Below are 19,067 nucleotides of genomic sequence, written 5' to 3' on the forward strand. Positions count from 1 at the left end.
GTCAACCGCTTTGGGGTTGGCTGAATCTTTGATCGCAGGATGCCACACACTTGAAGACAGAAGCAGAAAATCAGAGCTAAATGCAAAATGTACTCACCGGTGACTCCAAATTTTTTCCCCCCTGAAGAAACAGCTGGACGGGTGGCCCCGGCTGGCCAGTGGGACTCTTGTTATTCTGACCCTTTTTAGTGCGCGTTTGGGGCAACAACCGTTTTTTGTGGCGCTCTCTTCTGGTTCAAAAGTGCCCTGCATGTGAATTTGCTTTTCCTGCCTTCTGATTGGATGAGCGCCGGTGTGACGCGGTGCCTCTGTCACCGTGGCGGGGGGTATACGTTGGCATCGGAGCGTCTGCCAACGTCTGAGACCGGCTGGCAGTGTATCGGAGGTGTCGAGTGCGGTGCCGCTGGAGCTCACTCACCAGCTGGTGAGGGCCACAGAATGAAGGCCAAGGAGAAGAATAGAAAGAGAAACAGAAACTTCTCCTCCAATTGTTTGATTTGTCTCTTCTGAGCTTCGATGAATTCTTTCAGCTCTTTGTTCCTCTAGGACGGACAAATGGAAAGTGGCATTCAAAAGCCAGTAAGCGTGCAAGTAAGTGCCGGGCTGGCTTTGGGCCCTTACCTGTTGCGCGCTGTGCAGCAGATCCATTCTCTCTTGGAGGATGCAAGCGTCGCGCTCCCTCAACTCGCACATCAGGGCTCGCTTCCATTGGTCCACGGCGCTCCTAAGCTCTTCTCTCTGATCCGCCGTCAGCACGTCATTCACGCCAGCGTGGCTGGCTTTTTCGCCGTCCGTGGCGGGGCAGTCCCGCTGCGGTAGCGCCTCGTACAACATGGCCTCCAGCTCCAGGATCCTCTGGGCCGCAATCCTCGTCCATCAGTGGTCCGGCGGGAGATTTGAGGGCGGCTTACCTTATGAGCCTGGTCCATGGAACACTTCCTGAAGTCCAACTCTTCATCCAGGTAGCCCTTCTGCTTGCAGAACATATCCTAGCACAGCTCAAGGTCAGAATTGTTGGGGCACATTGCCGGAGTTCCCCTTGGCTGATGTCGCGTGTCTGTCTACCTTCTCACTTTCAATGTCCAACATCTTCTGTTGAAGTGCTGACTTGGTCACTTTGATGTATTCTAACCACTGAGGAAAGGCTGCTGTCACATAAGCAGAATGCGAGAGCGTGCGTGGACGTGCGCGTTACCTTCTCGGCTAGGGTGAGAAGGGTCCTGGCGTGAATCACGACCATCTGCTCCTCGTTGGTGAGATTCTGCAAGAGCCCAAAGGCACAGCGTCAACAAGCTTCTTTCAGCGCAAAGCCTTCCAAAAGTCACATTTGAGCCGCCGAGTCTCGTGGAGTGCGAACATAAGGAGTTCGACATACACTTACGGCGTTATAGCCCAGGATGTCCAGCTTCTTCATCAGATCACTGATGACGATGTCCGGGGGAAAGGCGCAAGGAGCAATGTAAGGTGTTCTGGGACCTCGGGTTAAGGTTAGGGTTGCGAGGGACGGCTTACGTACGCTCACGCCCTCGGCCTCGCAGTAGATCTGCAAAGGGCTGAGGCCGTCTGGGAAACGGACTTGCAGACACTTCAAGACGGGGGAGCGCCACTCCCTCTCCTGAAAGGCAGAGGCATGCATCCGTCCGTCCGTCCGTCCGTCCGTCACATCTCTGGCCTCAACACGCTTGTGCGAGTCTTCCCACCTCCAGCTCCAGGATGCGGAACTCAAGCAGTTCGTTTTGGTCTCGGATATCCTGGATGTGCTCTTTCAGACGCGCTTCTTCCGCCTCCATCCGCCTGACCTGAAAAGACAGTCAGACCTCATCTGCGGGGCTTCCCGACAGGTGTGACGCCAAGCGACTCCGCCCAGCGCCTTTCTTTCCGTCACCTTTTCCGCCAACTGCTGATTGCTCTGACGCAGCAGCTGCTTCTCCTCCACCCACTTGACATTCTAGAAGAGACAAACGCGTGGACAGCTTTGGAATGTTGTGTCATTTTCATCCACAAATTCTTTGGTTGACTGGAAAATGACATTTGCTTTTCTCCGCATTTTCCCAGCCACGTTCGGGGGGGGGTGGGGGGGGGGGGTTGGTCCAGTAATGCCAGACGGATGAGTGACTGAAGAATGTAGCTATTTTGTCTGAGAAAAAGGTGTGCTCATTGATGAGCTTACCTGTCCTTGTTGCTTCAGCGCTGACTCCAGATCTGCTACTCTGCTTTGATAGTGACCCATTTCTACCATCAGCTTTTCTCTGGTCTGAAAGGAGGAGGAGGGAGGCTCCTCCTCCTCCTTTCAGACCAGAGAACACCCGAGGCTGGGTGAGAACGGGGAGGCTGCGACCCGGCCGGGGGTTGCGGGAAGGGGCGCCACCTTGATCTCCTTCTCGGCGTCGTAGTCCCCTTCGCTGGTCTGGGCTAGCAGAGCGTAGGCTCGTTGCAGCGCTTGATATTCTTGCGTCAGCTGGCGGTAGCGAAGCTCCGCCTCTTCATGCACACACCAATGCAACACAGCACTAGTACCAGAATCAGTCAGACCGGCGACAAAGCACCCGCGACGCAAAGACGAGTCCGATTCCAGGCTGAAGAGGAATGTTTGGTGCCAATACGCTGGCAGAAATGGCGGGCTACCTCTTCGGGTTCCGTGTCGGGGGTTCTGTCGGTGTGAAAAGACAAGGACGATCCGTCCGAGTCCACCAACACGTCTTCGTCGTAGCCGTAAAATGTTTCGATGACCTGCGGGCGCGGAAGCAAACATCTCTCTGAACAAACTGAAGCGACACCTCACGATGAATCGACGAGAGGAACGATAGCGAGAAAAAGGCCATTTCATCTTGCGCAACACCAAGCAGCCGCAAACAAACAGACTCACCTTGCAGGACCTCACGCTTTGTTCCTCCTCAGAGATTCTCGACGTCGGTATCGTAGCAGCAAATCTCTCTCCTGTCGACACAAATAATCCGCCTTTGAGATTCTTTGGATGCAAAGGGAACGAACGGCTCCGGCGCAGAAACAAACGCGACTCACAATGACATTTCTGACATGAGCTCCTGTCTCCAGAGCCTGAAAAACACATCACCGGCGATGATTGGAGGGACGCTCGTCTTTTCCAAAAGTGACAACTACAGGGTGTGTCAGGGTTTTCCAGATTATCTTTATCGTATCATTGTGTTGCTTTGACTTTGACTGCGACCTGTAATAAATAATATTATTTATCCCCTATTTATCCCTATCGCTTATCCCTTCCTACACAAAGTTGTAAAACACCCCTTGCTATGTTTTGACTAGAGGTCAAGGGCTTCCTCTATTCAATCCACTCTTACACCCACCCTGTTTCTCTTAATTAAAATGCTCGTGCAGGAGCCGAGAGTCAGACTTCATTCGTACAACGGATGGACTCTCCACCTGCAGGTGTCCAAAAGAACTTACTTGTCTCCCGTGTGGTTCTTGCAAAATAAGTTGGAGCGAGCGCAACTCTAACAGGGTGCATTTTGCCACTAGCTGCCTACGGACAATGACGTCGCGCTCGCGGCTCATGGTTGACGGGCTGAGCAGCCGGGCAAGTCCGTCGTTTTCAGCGCACAGCGAGTGGCAAAGGCGCTGACAAAACGGGAGCTTTGAGCTGCTGAAAACGGCAAAACAAGTCTAAAGCGTGTTCAAACGCGTGCGCACAATGCTCCTGCTTGAAAGGTCGGAATTTAAGGGGCCAATTTTTTGGATGGCGGCCGCCGGCCAAGCTTTGGACGGAAAAGGTTTCCTGGCGACAGCGAGCGAGCGCGGCGCTGCCGTACGTGCACCGAGTCGCCTGCCTGAAGACCTTGGACAAGTCGTCGATGATGTGCCGCTGCTCCACAACTTGAAGGAACTCCATTTCACCGTCCTGCTGGCCGCAACCGCGGTCCAGGTCATTGAGCGAACTAGGCCTTCTCTGTGGAACACAAATGCAGTGGACTCTGTTGGCACGCCGCCGTTGTCCGCGTCGACTTACCAAGCTTGCCATCTCCTCGTTCTCCTGGGTGACAAAGCGCACTTTGTTTTCAAGGCGACACAGCACCAGCGAGAGTTCTTCATTCTTCCTGCTCAGGCGTTTGTTTTTGTACAGGAGTGGCAGAAACTGGCTTTCTGTTTCTCTCAGTCGCTTTAGCTGCAAGCATGAAGTGCGGGATGTGAAAGACGCACAACACGCGGGCCAGAACGTATCCATTCCTTTTGCATCGGTTTGAACGGAATCGTGGCTTTGGCTCCCAATAAAAGACATCTACCAGGCAACCGACTCGCCGCGCCGCTCAACTAATAAGCAAGCGCAATGGGTGCCTCGCTGGATGGCGCGCATCAAACGTAGCGCAAACCTTCAAGCGTGCCGTCAATAAATTACCAGTTCATTGCGCTCTTCAGAAAGCAGGGCGTTTCGATCCTCCAGTTTCCTGATGACTGCGCTGAGCTCAGCGATTTTCAGATGAAACCGTCGCGTGTCCCGATCCTCCTGAGACTGAAAACGCCCCGCAACACACACACACAAGCACTCGTTCAAAGTTCAAAACTGTTTTTGTGCTACCTTCCTCCAGCAACGAACTAAGTCATGCGTACTGCAAGTGTGTGATGAGGTGGCTTACGCAATAAAGAGGATTGCTAGTAGCGGCGTTGACCCCACTTCCAGGGTAGTTTAGGCCCGCCCTTTGGGAATCCCTCAGGGCAGCGATCTGCTGCTCGGCAGCCTGAGTCTGCAGCTGAAGGCGGTGGACGTGGCCGGCCCCAGGGCTTCATCCAAAACACTAACCGCTCTGTCTTTCAGCTTGATCTCATCCGTCTGGATGTACAAACGGGGAGCGCTCAGGCAGGCGGGCAAACTCATTTGCCAGAATTGTGACAAAAACAAAGAGAGCAACCGGCCAATTTTTTTCTTGAATCGACTAGAACACCTTTGCTGTGACAAAAGCGAAGCGAGCAACCGGACATTTTCTTCTTGTGAAATAGAATAGAATAGAATGCCTTAGGTGTCATTGCACTGCAGGTATACAACGAAATTGGGAACATAGCCACGCACCGCGCATCTGATCAGTCCTACCAGTCGGCGGATCTCCCTCTCGCAGTCTCTCTTGGTTCGGCTCAGCTCCTCCCGATGCTGGTGATGAGCCGATCGGAGCTCGGCCGCTCGGGACTGCCAGGCCTGCTGGGCCGCTGCCAGGGCTTCTTCCGCGCTCCTGGTGGAGGCGACACCGCTCGGTCTCCCGACACCGCCGCGTCTCCTCCACCTCCGCCAGCAAAGCGCCCCCCCTCCTCACCTGAGCAGACATTGCGCCACACCGGGCCGTTGAGACCGCAACGGAGCGCCGCGACGCTTACTGGGGACAAGCTACACAATACGGTAGCGGCCGCATCGAAGCCCGACGTGGCGTGCGGATAGTCAGACACGGATAGAGCGGATCACCTTGTCCATGGAGCCGTCCCTCAGGCTGAGGACCAAGGCATTCAGTCGCTGGATCTCTCCATCTTTGATTTTGATCACTCTCATCAGCTCCATTTCATGCTGCCGCAGTAATGTCTCCCTGGTAATGGCTAACTCTTTCTGCTTCTCCTCATGGAGTTTGCTTTTGAGTTCCGTCATGGCGGCGGTGGCACGGTGGTGCTCCGCCCGCAGGTCCTGACTTCTCTCTCTCTCCAGACAGCTGACCTGACATGACTTAGACTTAGACTTAGACAAACTTTATTGTCATCTTGTCTGCACATGGTGCATACAAAACGAAATTCCGTTGCATACGTCTTACAACAAAGTAGTGATATTGCAGTTGAATAGAAGTAACATATCCTATGAATATATATATATATACATATATACTATATATATATATATATATATATATATTAAAAATAAGTGCAGCAGTGATAATTATGCAATAGTGCAAGTAGGCAAAACAGTATTCAAGAGTGTGCAGAGGAATGCTAAACCATGTATTAAACTTCTATTTAAAGGGTTTATACAAGTTCAGTAAAGTTGGTAGTGCGAGATAGTGCAAGATAGAGGTCCGTAGTGTCATAAAGTACAGTTCTGTGAATGTGTGATGCAGAGTTCAGTTTAGAGCTCAACAGTTCTAGTGTTCAACAGTCTGATGACAGCAGGGAAAAAGCTGTTGCAGAACCTGGTGGACCTGCAGCGGATGCTGCAAACCTCTTCCCAGAGGGCAGCAGGGAGAACAGTCCATGGTGGGGGTGTGATGGGTCATTGATGATGTTACGGGCACGGGACATGCAGCGCTGAGATGAAATGTCCTGAATGGAGGGAAGAGGAGCCCCTATGATCCTCTCTGCTGTCCTCACCACTCTCCTCACGTTCTTCCAATCGGAGGCGGTGCAGCCTCCACACCACACAGAGAGACAGCTTGTCAGAATGCTCTCTATGGTGCTCCTGTAGAACGTCCTCATGATGGGTGGGGGCAGGTGGGCTCTCCTCATCCTCCGCAGGAAGTACAAGCGCTTCTGTGCCCTCTTGACCAGTGCCGTAGTGTTCATAGTCCAGGTGAGGTCTTCTGTGATGTGGACCCCCAGGAATTTGGTGGTGCTGACCACCTCCACAGCTGAGCTGTTGATGATCAGTGGAGCGTGGTGAGGCTGTTTCTTCCTGAAGTCGACGATGATCTCCTTCATCTTCTCCTCATTCAGGATCAGGCTGTTTTCTCTGCACCAGCCCACCAGCTGCTCCACCTCCTCTCTGTAGTCCAGGTCGTTGTTGTCTCTGATGAGCCCCACCACCGTTGTGTCGTCTGCTGACTTCACGATGTGATTGGTGGTGAACCTGAGGACGCAGTCGTGTGTCATCAGGGTGCACAGCAGGGGGCTCAGGACGCAGCCCTGAAGGGAGCCTGTGCTGAGGGTGATGACATCAGAGGTGTTCTGTCCGACCCGGACTGACTGAGGTCTGTTGGTGAGGAAGTCTAGCAGCCAGTTGCGAAGGGGGGTGTTGAAGCCCAGGTGTTCCAATTTTCCTACCAGATGCTGTGGGATGATGGTGTTAAACGCTGAGCTGAAGTCCAGGAACAGCCTCCGCACATGGGTGTTCTTCTCCTCCAGGTGAGCCAGGCTCAGGTGAAGAACGGAGGAGATGGCGTCCTGAGTGGAGCGGTTTTGCCGGTCGGCAAACTGGAACGGGTCAAATAATAGGGGGAGTCTGGAAACGATGTGACCTTTAAGCAGCCTTTCGAAGCACTTCATCATAACCGGAGTCAGTGCAACAGGCCGGTAATCATTAAATGAGGTGATTTGAGGTTTCTTCGGCACCGGAATGATGGAGGCAGTCTTAAAGCACGCCGGCACTGTGGCTTGGCCCAGCGAGGTGTTAAAAATGTCTGTGATGACCCCAGCCAGATGACTTGCACATTCCCTGAACACACGCCCAGGAATGTTGTCGGGGCCAGGGGCCTTACAGGGGTTGACTCTCCTCAGGGTCTTCAACACATCGGCGGAGTCAAGGCAGAGTACCTCCTCTTCCTGATGGGGGACAGTTTTAACTGCTGGAGTGCCGTTTAGTGCCTCGAACCTCCCAAAGAAGTTATTTAGACCATTTAGAAAGTCAACATCAACTACACCCACCGGGGGGGGGGGGAGGGTGAGTTGTAGTCTGTAATCGCCCGTATGCCTTGCCACATACTCCTGATGTTTTTGACGTCGTGGAAACGATCCTGAAATTTTCGACTGCGGTCTCGCTTCGCTATCCTGATGGCACGGTTCAAGTTGGCTCTCGCTGTCCTCAGTGTCTCCTTGTCGCCAGACTTGAAGGCAGAGTTCCGCGCTCGTAGCGTTTGACGTACCTCCTCAGTCATCCAGGGTCGTTGGTTGCCCCGGGTGATGATATTCTTAGTGGTGCTGACGTCCTCGGTGCATTTGTTGATGTAGGCTGACACAGTCATGGCACACGCATGTCTAATCTACATCGGGAAAACTGGGAGGGAGGGAGGCAGGCAGGGAGGCAGGCAGGGAGGCAGGCAGGGAGGCAGGCAGTGTCTGTCTGTTGAGGTTTTCACCTTGTTCTTCTCCTGCTGAAGTTCTAACTGGACGTCCATCAGTTTGGTTCTCAGCTCGTCATTGGCGGCCTGAAGGGCGTCCGTTCGCTCCGCCTTGGCCCGCCCTGCCGGAGCTCGTTTGGACATCTCTTACTCGAGTCTCGCCCGGTCGTCAGTCAGAGATCACAACATTTGTACCTGGAGAGCACAAACGCAGCGCTGTTTTCCACTGGCTTCGAACTCAACTTCAATCGGTACCGTAACTTACAACATCATAAACATAGAACTAGCTTGACTTATTCATTGAATAAATGCATTTGGTTCTTCAAAACTGCATCACGCAACATAGCGTGACCGAGACGGCCGTTATCCACCTGCGTGAAGTTATTTGGTGAAATGAGATGTTTAAGACACCATCGTTCTGTCTCTATGTAGATGAAGGGAAATAATCGATTGCTGAAGGTCCAAAGGTGTTGTGATAAACAAATAAACATATTAGTGATTAGTGACATATTTGTGATAAACATATTAGGCAGGATAATCACATATGTTAACGTGACTGTCCACACTGTATTTATTTATGGTTATTTGTTAAATCGAGTACTGTTAGACATGAAATAGGAAGTGTTTAACATAAATGGAAGACGAAAGGGGTACTCACCATTGTAGCTCCTGCTGGTCAATGATACGAGCCTCTTCTTGCAGTGGAAAACATACAGCCAACAAACACCGTGGAACCTAAAGGAATGAAATTAAACATTAACATTTAGCCTCAACCAACATTCACAGATACAACGCAACGCAAACTACACAAACGTAAATCTTTTTAAACACAATGAGTTGTACTTACCGTGTACGCTCTAGACGGTCCACTTGCAAGCAGAAAATAAAGATATTTCTGTTGATAATCGTCGTGTTTGTATCCGGTGTCTCGCTCAAGGCCATTGCGCCCACAGATTTGAATTTTGGCGAGAGTTCAGCCTATTGACGTCATTTCCGCGGTGTAATACCCGCATATCTGAAACGGCAAAGTTAAGAGTAGCGTTAAATAAAGTTTTTAGTCAACGCAATAATTTACAACCGTTGACCAGTCGAAATAATCGTCGAAATTTGGCGTCTGTGGCTGGAAGCAGACGCCGAGTTCGACATTCCTCCCAAACGCCACACTCCCTCGCTTTTCAGGGCTAAAAAAAAAACAGTTGTAATTACCTTGTACGCTCTAGACGGTCAAGTTGCAAGCTGAAAACAAAAATATTTGCCTTGTTAGTCATCGTGTTACTAACCGCTGTGTCTTGTTTGCCATAATTGCCGCTTTCCTACTTCCTGTTGCAAGCCACGCCCACGGATTATAATTTTGCCGTGAGTTCCGCCTATTGACGTCATGTCCGCGTCACATGACTGCGACGTAATATTATCTAAAACTGTTTGTGCGGTATTGTGTTGTTCTGTGCGGTATTGTGTTATTCTGTGCGGCGTCGTGTTGTTCTGTGCGGCGTCGTGTTGTTCAGTGCGACGTCGTGTTGTTCAGTGCGGCATGGTGTTGTTCAGTACGGCATGGTGTTGTTCAGTGCGGCATGGTGTTGTTCAGTGCGGCATAATGTTGTTCAGTGCGGCATAATGTTGTTCAGTGCGGCATGGTGTTGTTCAGTGCGGCATGGTGTTGTTCAGTGCGGCATGGTGTTGTTCAGTGCGGCATAATGTTGTTCAGTGCGCCATAATGTTGTTCAGTGCGGCATGGTGTTGTTCAGTGCAGGATGGTGTTGTTCAGTGCGGCATGGTGTTGTTCAATGCGGCATGGTGTTGTTCAGTGCGGGATGGTGTTGTTCAGTGCGGCATGGTGTTGTTCAGTGCGGCATAATGTTGTTCAGTGCGGCATGGTGTTGTTCAGTGCGGCATGGTGTTGTTCAGTGCGGCATGGTGTTGTTCAGTGCGGCATGGTGTTGTCCAGTGCGGAATGGTGTTCTTCAGTGCGGCATGGTGTTGTTCAGTCCGGGATGGTGTTGTTCAATGCGGGATCGTGTTGTTCAGTGCGGGGTGGTGTTGTTCAGTGCGGGATGGTGTTGTTCAGTGCGGCATGGTGTTGTTCAATGCGGCATGGTGTTGTTCAGTGCGACATAATGTTGTTCAGTGCGGCATGGTGTTGTTCAGTGCGGCATAATGTTGTTCAGTGCGGCATGGTGTTGTTCAGTGCGGCATGGTGTTGTTCAGTGCGGCATGGTGTTGTTCAGTGCGGCATGGTGTTGTTCAGTGCAGGATGGTGTTGTTCAGTGCGGCATGGTGTTGTTCAATGCGGCATGGTGTTGTTCAGTGCGGGATGGTGTTGTTCAGTGCGGCATGGTGTTGTTCAGTGCGGCATAATGTTGTTCAGTGCGGCATGGTGTTGTTCAGTGCGGCATGGTGTTGTTCAGTGCGGCATGGTGTTGTTCAGTGCGGCATGGTGTTGTTCAGTGCGGCATGGTGTTGTTCAGTGCGGAATGGTGTTGTTCAGTGCGGCATGGTGTTGTTCAGTGCGGGATGGTGTTGTTCAATGCGGGATCGTGTTGTTCAGTGCGGGGTGGTGTTGTTCAGTGCGGGATGGTGTTGTTCAGTGCAGGATGGTGTTGTTCAGTCCGGCATGGTGTTGTTCAATGCAGGATCGTGTTGTTCAGTGCAGCATAATGTTGTTCAGTGCAGCATGGTGTTGTTCAGTGCGGCATGGTGTTGTTCAATGCGGCATGGTGTTGTTCAGTGCGGGATGGTGTTGTTCAGTGCGGCATGGTGTTTTTCAGTGCGGCATAATGTTGTTCAGTGCGGCATGGTGTTGTTCAGTGCGGCATGGTGTTGTTCAGTGCGACATAATGTTGTTCAGTGCGGCATAATGTTGTTCAGTGCGGCATGGTGTTGTTCAGTGCGGCATGGTGTTGTTCAGTGCGGCATGGTGTTGTTCAGTGCGGCATGGTGTTGTTCAGTGCAGGATGGTGTTGTTCAGTGCAGGATGGTGTTGTTCAATGCGGCATGGTGTTGTTCAGTGCGGGATGGTGTTGTTCAGTGCAGGATGGTGTTGTTCAGTGCGGCATGGTGTTGTTCAGTGCAGGATGGTGTTGTTCAATGCGGGATGGTGTTGTTCAGTGCGGGATGGTGTTGTTCAGTGCAGGATGGTGTTGTTCAGTGCGGCATGGTGTTGTTCAATGCAGGATCGTGTTGTTCAGTGCAGCATAATGTTGTTCAGTGCAGCATGGTGTTGTTCAGTGCAGGATGGTGTTGTTCAATGCGGGATGGTGTTGTTCAGTGCGGGATGGTGTTGTTCAGTGCAGGATGGTGTTGTTCAGTGCGGCATGGTGTTGTTCAATGCAGGATCGTGTTGTTCAGTGCAGCATAATGTTGTTCAGTGCAGCATGGTGTTGTTCAGTGCGGCATGGTGTTGTTCAATGCGGCATGGTGTTGTTCAGTGCGGGATGGTGTTGTTCAGTGCGGCATGGTATTTTTCAGTGCGGCATAATGTTGTTCAGTGCGGCATGGTGTTGTTCAGTGCGGCATGGTGTTGTTCAGTGCGACATAATGTTGTTCAGTGCGGCATAATGTTGTTCAGTGCGGCATGGTGTTGTTCAGTGCGGCATGGTGTTGTTCAGTGCGGCATGGTGTTGTTCAGTGCGGCATGGTGTTGTTCAGTGCAGGATGGTGTTGTTCAGTGCAGGATGGTGTTGTTCAATGCGGCATGGTGTTGTTCAGTGCGGGATGGTGTTGTTCAGTGCAGGATGGTGTTGTTCAGTGCAGCATAATGTTGTTCAGTGCGGCATGGTGTTGTTCAGTGCGGAATGGTGTTGTTCAGTGCGGCATGGTGTTGTTCAGTGCGGCATGGTGTTGTTCAGTGCGGCATGGTGTTGTTCAGTGCGGCATGGTGTTGTTCAGTGCGGCATGGTGTTGTTCAATGCGGCATGGTGTTGTTCAGTGCGGCATGGTGTTGTTCAGTGCGGCATGGTGTTGTTCAGTGCGGCATGGTGTTGTTCATTTCGGCATAATGTTGTTCAGTGCGGCATAATGTTGTTTAGTGCGGCATGGTGTTGTTCAGTGCGGGATGGTGTTGTTCAGTGCGTTATAATGTTGTTCAGTGCGGCATGGTGTTGTTCAGTGCGGCATGGTGTTGTTCAGTGCGGCATGGTGTTGTTCAGTGCGGCATAATGTTGTTCAGTGCGGCATAATGTTGTTCAGTGCGGCATGGTGTTGTTCAGTGCGGGATGGTGTTGTTCAGTGCGGGATGGTGTTGTTCAGTGCGGCATGGTGTTCAATGCGGAATGGTGTTGTTCAGTGCAGGATGGTGTTGTTCAGTGCGGCATGGTGTTGTTCAGTGCGGCATAATGTTGTTCAGTGCGGCATGGTGTTGTTCAGTGCGGCATGGTGTTGTTCAGTGCGGCATGGTGTTGTTCAGTGCGGCATGGTGTTGTTCAGTGCGGCATAATGTTGTTCAGTGCGGCATGGTGTTGTTCAGTGCGGCATGGTGTTGTTCAGTGCGGCATAATGTTCAGTGCGGCATAATGTTGTTCAGTGCGGCATGGTGTTGTTCAGTGCGGGATGGTGTTGTTCAGTGCAGGATGGTGTTGTTCAGTGCGGCATGGTGTTCAGTGCGGGATGGTGTCTTTCAGTGCGGCATGGTGTCGTTCAGTGCGGCATGGTGTCTTTCAGTGCGGCATGGTGTCGTTCAGTGAGGCATGGTGTTGTTCAGTGCGGCATGGTGTTGTTTAGTGCGGCATGGTGTTGTTCAGTGCGGGATGGTGTTGTTCAGTGTGGCATGGTGTTCAGTGCGGCATGGTGTTGTTCAGTGCGGTATCGTGTTGTTCAGTGCGGTATCGTGTTTCTCAGTGCGGTATCGTGTTGTTCAGTGCAGTATCGTTGTGTTGTTCGTATTGTGTTTAACACTTAGCCTCTAACACTTAGCCTCTAACACTTAGCCTCTAGCATCTAGAAGGTAAATAAATAGGAAGGAAGGACTCACCGGTGACGCCTTCGCCCACGTCCAAGCGTTGTACTTTGTATTTTCATCCTTCTGACAGTGGAAAACATAGCCAACAAACACCGTGGAACCTAAACGAATAAAAGAAAACTATCATTTGGCCACAACCAACATTCACAGATACAACACAATGTGACGTGCGGGGTTGAGGTTAAAGGTTGAGTGAAGGGCCCTCGTTTTAAACTACTTTTTTGAAAAGGATTGGGAACAAGTAAGACGTATTTAATTTATTTAATGGGAAGTAGTAAGAGCTATATAATTTAATCTATGTATTATATTCTATTGTATTGTATTCTGTTGTATTCTTTTGGATTGTATTCACACTAACCCCACTAAAACTTCAGCCCACAAAAACTCGCCTCTGGCGCCTAGCCTCTGGCACTTAGCCTCTAACACTTAGCCTTTAACACTTAGCCTTTAACACTTAGCCTTTAACACTTAGCCTTTAACACTTAGCCTTTAACACTTAGCCTAGAAGGTGAATAAATAGGGTTAAAGGTTGAGTGAAGGGACCTCGTTTTAAACTACTTTTTTGAAAAGGAGTGGGAACAAGTAAGACGTATTTAATTTATTTAATGGGAAGTAGTAAGACTTATTAAATTTATTTAATCTACTTTTCTTCCCAGGCAAAATTTGATGTGCTGCAATTCCAAATTTCCAAAGTGAATGAAGGAATGAAGTCCTTTAAATTATGATTTTGTATAAATACTAGGCATTAACACAAAATCGACGGCACAAAATGGGCAGACTTTACTTGTTTGAAAAGGACTGGTTACAAGACAGACTTTTTTAATTTATTTAATGGGAAGAAGACTTATTTAGTTTAATTGATCTATTTTTGTTCCCTGGCAAAATTCGATTTGCTGCAATTCCAAATTTCCAAAGTGAATGAAGGAAAGAAGTCGTTTAAATTATGATTTTGTTTAAATACTAGGCATAGACACAAAATCTACGGCACAAAATGGGCAGACTTTACTTGTTTGAAGAGGACTGGTTACAAGACAGACTTTTCTGATTTATTTAATGGGAAGAAGACTTATTTAGTTTATTTAATCTATTTTTGTTCCCTGGCAAAATTGGATTTGCTGAAATTGTATTTTGCCAAATCTTGCCTTGAGACCTGATAGGAAGTATTAAACGCTTAGTTAAATCAATACAAGTTGGTAATAAGAGCGAGTAATGTTGGTTGAACCGATGAATGAAGGTTGAAAGCAATTTAAATTATGACTTTGTATAAATACTAGATATTAACAGAACATCTACTGCGCGAAATGGGCAGAGTTTACTTGTTTGAGAAGGAGTGGTTTATTCAAAACTAAGATTTATTTAATCTGTTTGTTCCCAGGCAAAATTGGATGTGATGCAATTCCAAACTTCACCACATGATGGTGCCCAATTTTGACTTCATAGGACATATTAAACACTTAGCTTGTTATTATGTTCAAGGTAATCAGATTTGTTTATTATTCTAATGGCCTCTTCAAAACTATTCTGGATTACTACTTTGGATCTATTCTACATTACTTGGCAACAACATACTCTGTAACAGATTAGGCAGTATAATCATATCTGTTAACTTGAGAGTGCCCACACTCAATCTACTTATCGTGATGTGTTAAATCAATTACTGTTAGACATTATTTGTCTGATAATCTACCAAATCTTTGAATTGAAGAATTTGTGATTTAATTAATAGCTTGTTGTTATGTTAAGGGTAATCAGACTTGTATATAATTCTAATGGCCTTCTTTTGAAAACTATTCTGAATTACAACTTTGGATCTTATATTACTTTGCAACAATCTACTCCGTGACAGATTAGGCAGTATAATCACATATGTTAACTTGAGAGTGCCCACACTCAATCTACTTATCGTGATGTGTTAAATCAATTACTGTTAGACATTATTTGTCTGATAATCTACCAAATCTTTGAATTGAAGAATTTGTGATTCTAATGGCCTTCTTTTGAAAGCTATTCTGAATTACAACTTTGGATCTTATATTACTTTGCAACAATCTACTCCGTGACAGATTAGGCAGTATAATCACATATGTTAACTTCAGTGCCCACACTGTATTTATTTATGGTTATTTGTTAAATCAAGTACTGTTAGACATGAAATAGGAAGTGTTTAACATAAATGTTATGGCTACTCACCATTGTAGCTCGCTCCTGGTCAATGATACGAGCCTCTTCTTGCAGTGGAAAACTTGCAGCCAACAAACACCGTGGAACCTAAAGGAATGAAATTAAACATTAACATTTCGCCTCGACCAATTTTCACACGTACAACGCAACGCGGCTACACTTCTGCTATTACAAACGTAAATCTCCTTAAACACAATGAGTGTTACTTACCGTGTACGCTCTAGACGGTCCAGTTGCAAGCAGAAAATAAAGATATTTCTGTTGATAATCGTCGCTGCTCAGTGGCTCACGGCCATCGCGCCAACAGATTTGAATCGGAGGTTCGGGCAATTACGTCATATCCGCGGCACATGACTGCGACGTAATACCCGCTTATCTGAAACGGCAGTTAAAAGTAGAGTTACATCAAGTTTTCTTGGAACCTAAACGAATGAAAGAAAACTATCATTTGGCCACAACCAACATTCACAGATACAACACAACGTGCGGGGTTGAGGTTAAAGATTGAGTGAAGGGCCCTCGTTTTAAACTACTGTTTTGAAAAGTAGTGGGAACAAGTAAGACGTATTTAATTTATTTAATGGGAAGTAGTAAGACTTATTAAATTTATTTAATCTACTTTTCTTCCCAGGCAAAATTTGATGTGCTGCAATTCCAAATTTCCAAAGTGAATGAAGGAATGAAGTCCTTTAAATTATGATTTTGTATAAATACTAGGCATTAACACAAAATCGACGGCACAAAATGGGCAGACTTTACTTGTTTGAAAAGGACTGGTTACAAGACAGACTTTTTTAATTTATTTAATGGGAAGAAGACTTATTTAGTTTAATTGATCTATTTTTGTTCCCTGCCAAAATTCGATTTGCTGCAATTCCAAATTTCCAAAGTGAATGAAGGAAAGAAGTCGTTTAAATTATGATTTTGTTTAAATACTAGGCATAGACACAAAATCTACGGCACAAAATGGGCAGACTTTACTTGTTTGAAGAGGACTGGTTACAAGACAGACTTTTCTGATTTATTTAATGGGAAGAAGACTTATTTAGTTTATTTAATCTATTTTTGTTCCCTGGCAAAATTGGATTTGCTGAAATTGTATTTTGCCAAATCTTGCCTTGAGACCTGATAGGAAGTATTAAACGCTTAGTTAAATCAATACAAGTTGGTAATAAGAGCGAGTAATGTTAGTTGAACCGATGAATAAAGGTTGAAAGCAATTTAAATTATGACTTTGTATAAATACTAGATATTAACAGAACATCTACTGCGCGAAATGGGCAGAGTTTACTTGTTTGAGAAGGAGTGGCTTATTCAAAACTAAGATTTATTTAATCTGTTTGTTCCCAGGCAAAATTGGATGTGATGCAATTCCAAATTTCACCACATGATGGTGCCCAATTTTGACTTCATAGGACATATTAAACACTTAGCTTGTTATTATGTTCAAGGTAATCAGATTTGTTTATCATTCTAATGGCCTCTTCAAAACTATTCTGGATTACTACTTTGGATCTATTCTACATTACTTGGCAACAACATACTCTGTAACAGATTAGGCAGTATAATCACATATGTTAACTTGAGAGTGCCCACACTCAATCTACTTATCGTGATGTGTTAAATCAATTACTGTTAGACATTATTTGTCTGATAATCTACCAAATCTTTGAATTGAAGAATTTGTGATTTAATTAATAGCTTGTTCAGGGTAATCAGACTTGTATATAATTCTAATGGCCTTCTTTTGAAAACTATTCTGAATTACAACTTTGGATCTTATATTACTTTGCAACAATCTACTCGGTGACAGATTAGGCAGTATAATCACATATGTTAACTTCAGTGCCCACACTGTATTTATTTATGGTTATTTGTTAAATCAAGTACTGTTAGACATGAAATAGGAAGTGTTTAACATAAATGTTATGGCTACTCACCATTGTAGCTCGCTCCTGGTCAATGATATGAGCCTCTTCTTGCAGTGGAAAACTTGCAGCCAACAAACACCGTGGAACCTAAAGGAATGAAATTAAACATTAACATTTCGCCCGGACCAACATTCACACGTACAACGCAACGCGGCTACACTTCTGCTATTACAAACGTAAATCTCCTTAAACACAACGAGTGTTACTTACCGTGTACGCTCTAGGCAAAATTGGATGTGATGCAATTCCAAATCTATCTGAAACGGCAGTTAAAAGTAGAGTTACATCAAGTTTTCTTTTTTAATCAACACAATCATTTACAACCGTTGACCAGAAAGAATCGTCGAAATTCGACGTCCCCCACAAACGCCACGCTCACTCGCTTTTCAGGGCAACAAAAGTACTTCTTTTTAAAAACGATGAGTTGTACTTACCGTGTACGCTCTGGACGGTCCAGTTGCAAGCAGAAAATAAAAATATTTCTCTTGTTAGTCGTATGTTACCATCCGCCGTGTCTTTGTCAACATCGCCGCCATTTTCCTACTTCCTGCTGCGAGCCACGCCCACGGATTTAAATTTGGGCGGAAGCTCTTTCCATTGGCGTCGTTTTCGCGTATAGCAAATCCGATTGGTTGGGAAGGGTGCACGGTTATGCAGCCGAGGGGTCCTGTGATCGGTGGGATGTAAAGTAGGCGTCGACGTCACGTCCGCGTCACGTGACCACGACGTGGCAGACGTCATATAGCAACCGCTGTTTTGTTTAGTAGACTTACAGTTGTTATGCATTGACATAATGGCGCACACACCAAATAGATTTAAATAAATTAAATAATTCTTCTGCCCACTCTCTTTTAAACAAGTTAACTCTCCCCGCGGATTTGAATTCCGGCGAAAGTTACGCCCATCGACGTCACGTATGTCACGTGACCACGACGTGGCAGATGTCATATAGCAACCGCTGTTTTGTTTAGTAGATTTACAGTTGTTATGCATTGGCATAATGGTGTGCACTCAAAATAGATTTAAATAAATTAAATATTTCTTCTGCCTACTCCCTTTTAAACAAGTTAACTCTGCCCACGTCCATTGACGTCTTGTCTGCGTCACGTGACCACGACGTAGCGACGTCATATAGTAACCGCTGTTTTGACCAGTAGACTTAGTTATTATGCGTTGACATAATGGCGCACTGGTTAGCATGGCCACCTCTTAAGCATGATGATGCGGGTTCGACGCCTGATCAATGTTAGCATGGAGTGAGCTGAAGTGCATGGCGCTGAAGATTTGAATCTTTGAAATGCGCTGAGGTCTGACATATCAGGCAGAATGGTTTGCCATCACGTTCAACAAAAAATAGAAACTTTCCCACTCTGATTAAAACGTCCTGTGTTCATCTACGTATTTTCGTTTTGCTGTGCATCTTTTCCCTGCCATTTCGAGAGCCCAATTGACACTCATAGTTTAAAGAAATGTGTTTGCCCATCCTACTTTGTGGAATTTCACCACATGCGCTTTTGACCAAAATACCAAATTGAACTCAAGTGAAGCCAACACGCACAACCCCCCCCCCCCCCACACACACACACACACAAATGTTGATATGAACATAAAAGAGCCGCATGCGGTTCGGGAGTTGCGGCTTGGCCAAACCTGTACTATACAACTTTATTTGTATAAAATTTTCACAACAGCTGTCACACAAACAAAGCGGGAAAAACCGAAGACGTGCGTGTTCCGCCCACGCTGGATTTATTTGCACCTTTGAAAAGACACCGTATTGCCGCAGATGTGGCAAAGAGTACTTTTGGGCATCTGAGACGGAAGGATGTCCAAAGCATCACGTCACCTGCTCTGGTAGGCATGGTGGTGGGACGTTGAGGTCAACCGCTTTGGGGTTGGCTGAATCTTTGATCGCAGGATGCCACACACTTGAAGACAGAAGCAGAAAATCAGAGCTAAATGCAAAATGTACTCACCGGTGACTCCAAATTTTTTCCCCCCTGAAGAAAC

General features: G+C 47.2%; 2 protein-coding genes across 7 annotated transcripts; both read right to left on the reverse strand.

The window, feature by feature from the left end:
- Positions 1 to 391: 391 nt before the first annotated feature.
- LOC148380555 (janus kinase and microtubule-interacting protein 3-like) lies at positions 392 to 1,944 on the reverse strand. The gene is made up of 8 exons (XM_088366068.1): positions 1,886 to 1,944; positions 1,701 to 1,799; positions 1,382 to 1,615; positions 1,196 to 1,261; positions 1,066 to 1,134; positions 912 to 989; positions 622 to 855; positions 392 to 542 (listed from the first exon to the last, which is right to left on the reverse strand). Exons 2-8 carry the CDS (start codon positions 1,788 to 1,790, stop codon positions 411 to 413), a joined length of 903 nt encoding a protein of 300 aa, XP_088222194.1. The 5' UTR covers positions 1,791 to 1,799; positions 1,886 to 1,944; the 3' UTR covers positions 392 to 410.
- A 522-nt stretch (positions 1,945 to 2,466) lies between these two features.
- On the reverse strand, positions 2,467 to 17,081 carry LOC148380556 (janus kinase and microtubule-interacting protein 3-like). 6 transcript variants are annotated; one of them, XR_015855197.1, is made up of 9 exons: positions 17,067 to 17,081; positions 12,958 to 13,046; positions 9,198 to 9,227; positions 8,839 to 9,006; positions 8,650 to 8,726; positions 8,010 to 8,186; positions 2,867 to 2,937; positions 2,626 to 2,730; positions 2,467 to 2,481 (listed from the first exon to the last, which is right to left on the reverse strand). XR_015855197.1 is itself a non-coding variant. In XM_088366071.1 (7 exons), the coding sequence occupies exons 4-7, from the start codon at positions 8,133 to 8,135 to the stop codon at positions 4,794 to 4,796; spliced, it is 594 nt and encodes a 197-aa protein (XP_088222197.1). In that variant the 5' UTR covers positions 8,136 to 8,186; positions 8,650 to 8,726; positions 8,839 to 9,006; positions 12,958 to 13,026; the 3' UTR covers positions 4,779 to 4,793. The 6 variants fall into 6 exon arrangements, 3 of the variants coding, with proteins under 3 accessions (XP_088222197.1, XP_088222195.1, XP_088222196.1); XM_088366071.1 differs by lacking the exons at positions 2,467 to 2,481; positions 2,626 to 2,730; positions 2,867 to 2,937; positions 9,198 to 9,227; positions 17,067 to 17,081 and adding exons at positions 4,779 to 4,801; positions 5,060 to 5,276; positions 5,423 to 5,665 and having other exon boundaries at positions 12,958 to 13,026; XM_088366069.1 differs by lacking the exons at positions 2,467 to 2,481; positions 2,626 to 2,730; positions 2,867 to 2,937; positions 12,958 to 13,046; positions 17,067 to 17,081 and adding exons at positions 4,779 to 4,801; positions 5,060 to 5,276; positions 5,423 to 5,665.
- Positions 17,082 to 19,067: the final 1,986 nt, after the last annotated feature.

Source organism: Syngnathus floridae, chromosome 21, assembly GCF_059516105.1.
Source record: "Syngnathus floridae isolate MCC-2025c chromosome 21, RoL_Sflo_1.0, whole genome shotgun sequence".
Taxonomy (NCBI): Eukaryota; Metazoa; Chordata; class Actinopteri; order Syngnathiformes; family Syngnathidae; genus Syngnathus; species Syngnathus floridae.

What these genes read in the sequence shown, in the direction of transcription:
- LOC148380556 (XM_088366071.1), bottom strand. Translation starts at nt 8,135, where the DNA reads ATGTCCAAACGAGCTCCGGCAGGGCGGGCCAAGGCGGAGCGAACGGAC. An exon ending in TTCAGCAGGAGAAGAACAAG is followed by an intron (nt 5,666 to 8,009) that starts GTGAAAACCTCA and finishes AAGTCATGTCAG; the next exon opens with GTCAGCTGTCTGGAGAGAGA. An exon ending in GGGACGGCTCCATGGACAAG is followed by an intron (nt 5,277 to 5,422) that starts GTGATCCGCTCT and finishes ATGTCTGCTCAG; the next exon opens with GTGAGGAGGGGGGGCGCTTT.
- LOC148380555 (XM_088366068.1), bottom strand. Translation starts at nt 1,790, where the DNA reads ATGGAGGCGGAAGAAGCGCGTCTGAAAGAGCACATCCAGGATATCCGA. An exon ending in ACATCCTGGGCTATAACGCC is followed by an intron (nt 1,262 to 1,381) that starts GTAAGTGTATGT and finishes GGGCTCTTGCAG; the next exon opens with AATCTCACCAACGAGGAGCA. An exon ending in TTCTCACCCTAGCCGAGAAG is followed by an intron (nt 1,135 to 1,195) that starts GTAACGCGCACG and finishes GCCTTTCCTCAG; the next exon opens with TGGTTAGAATACATCAAAGT.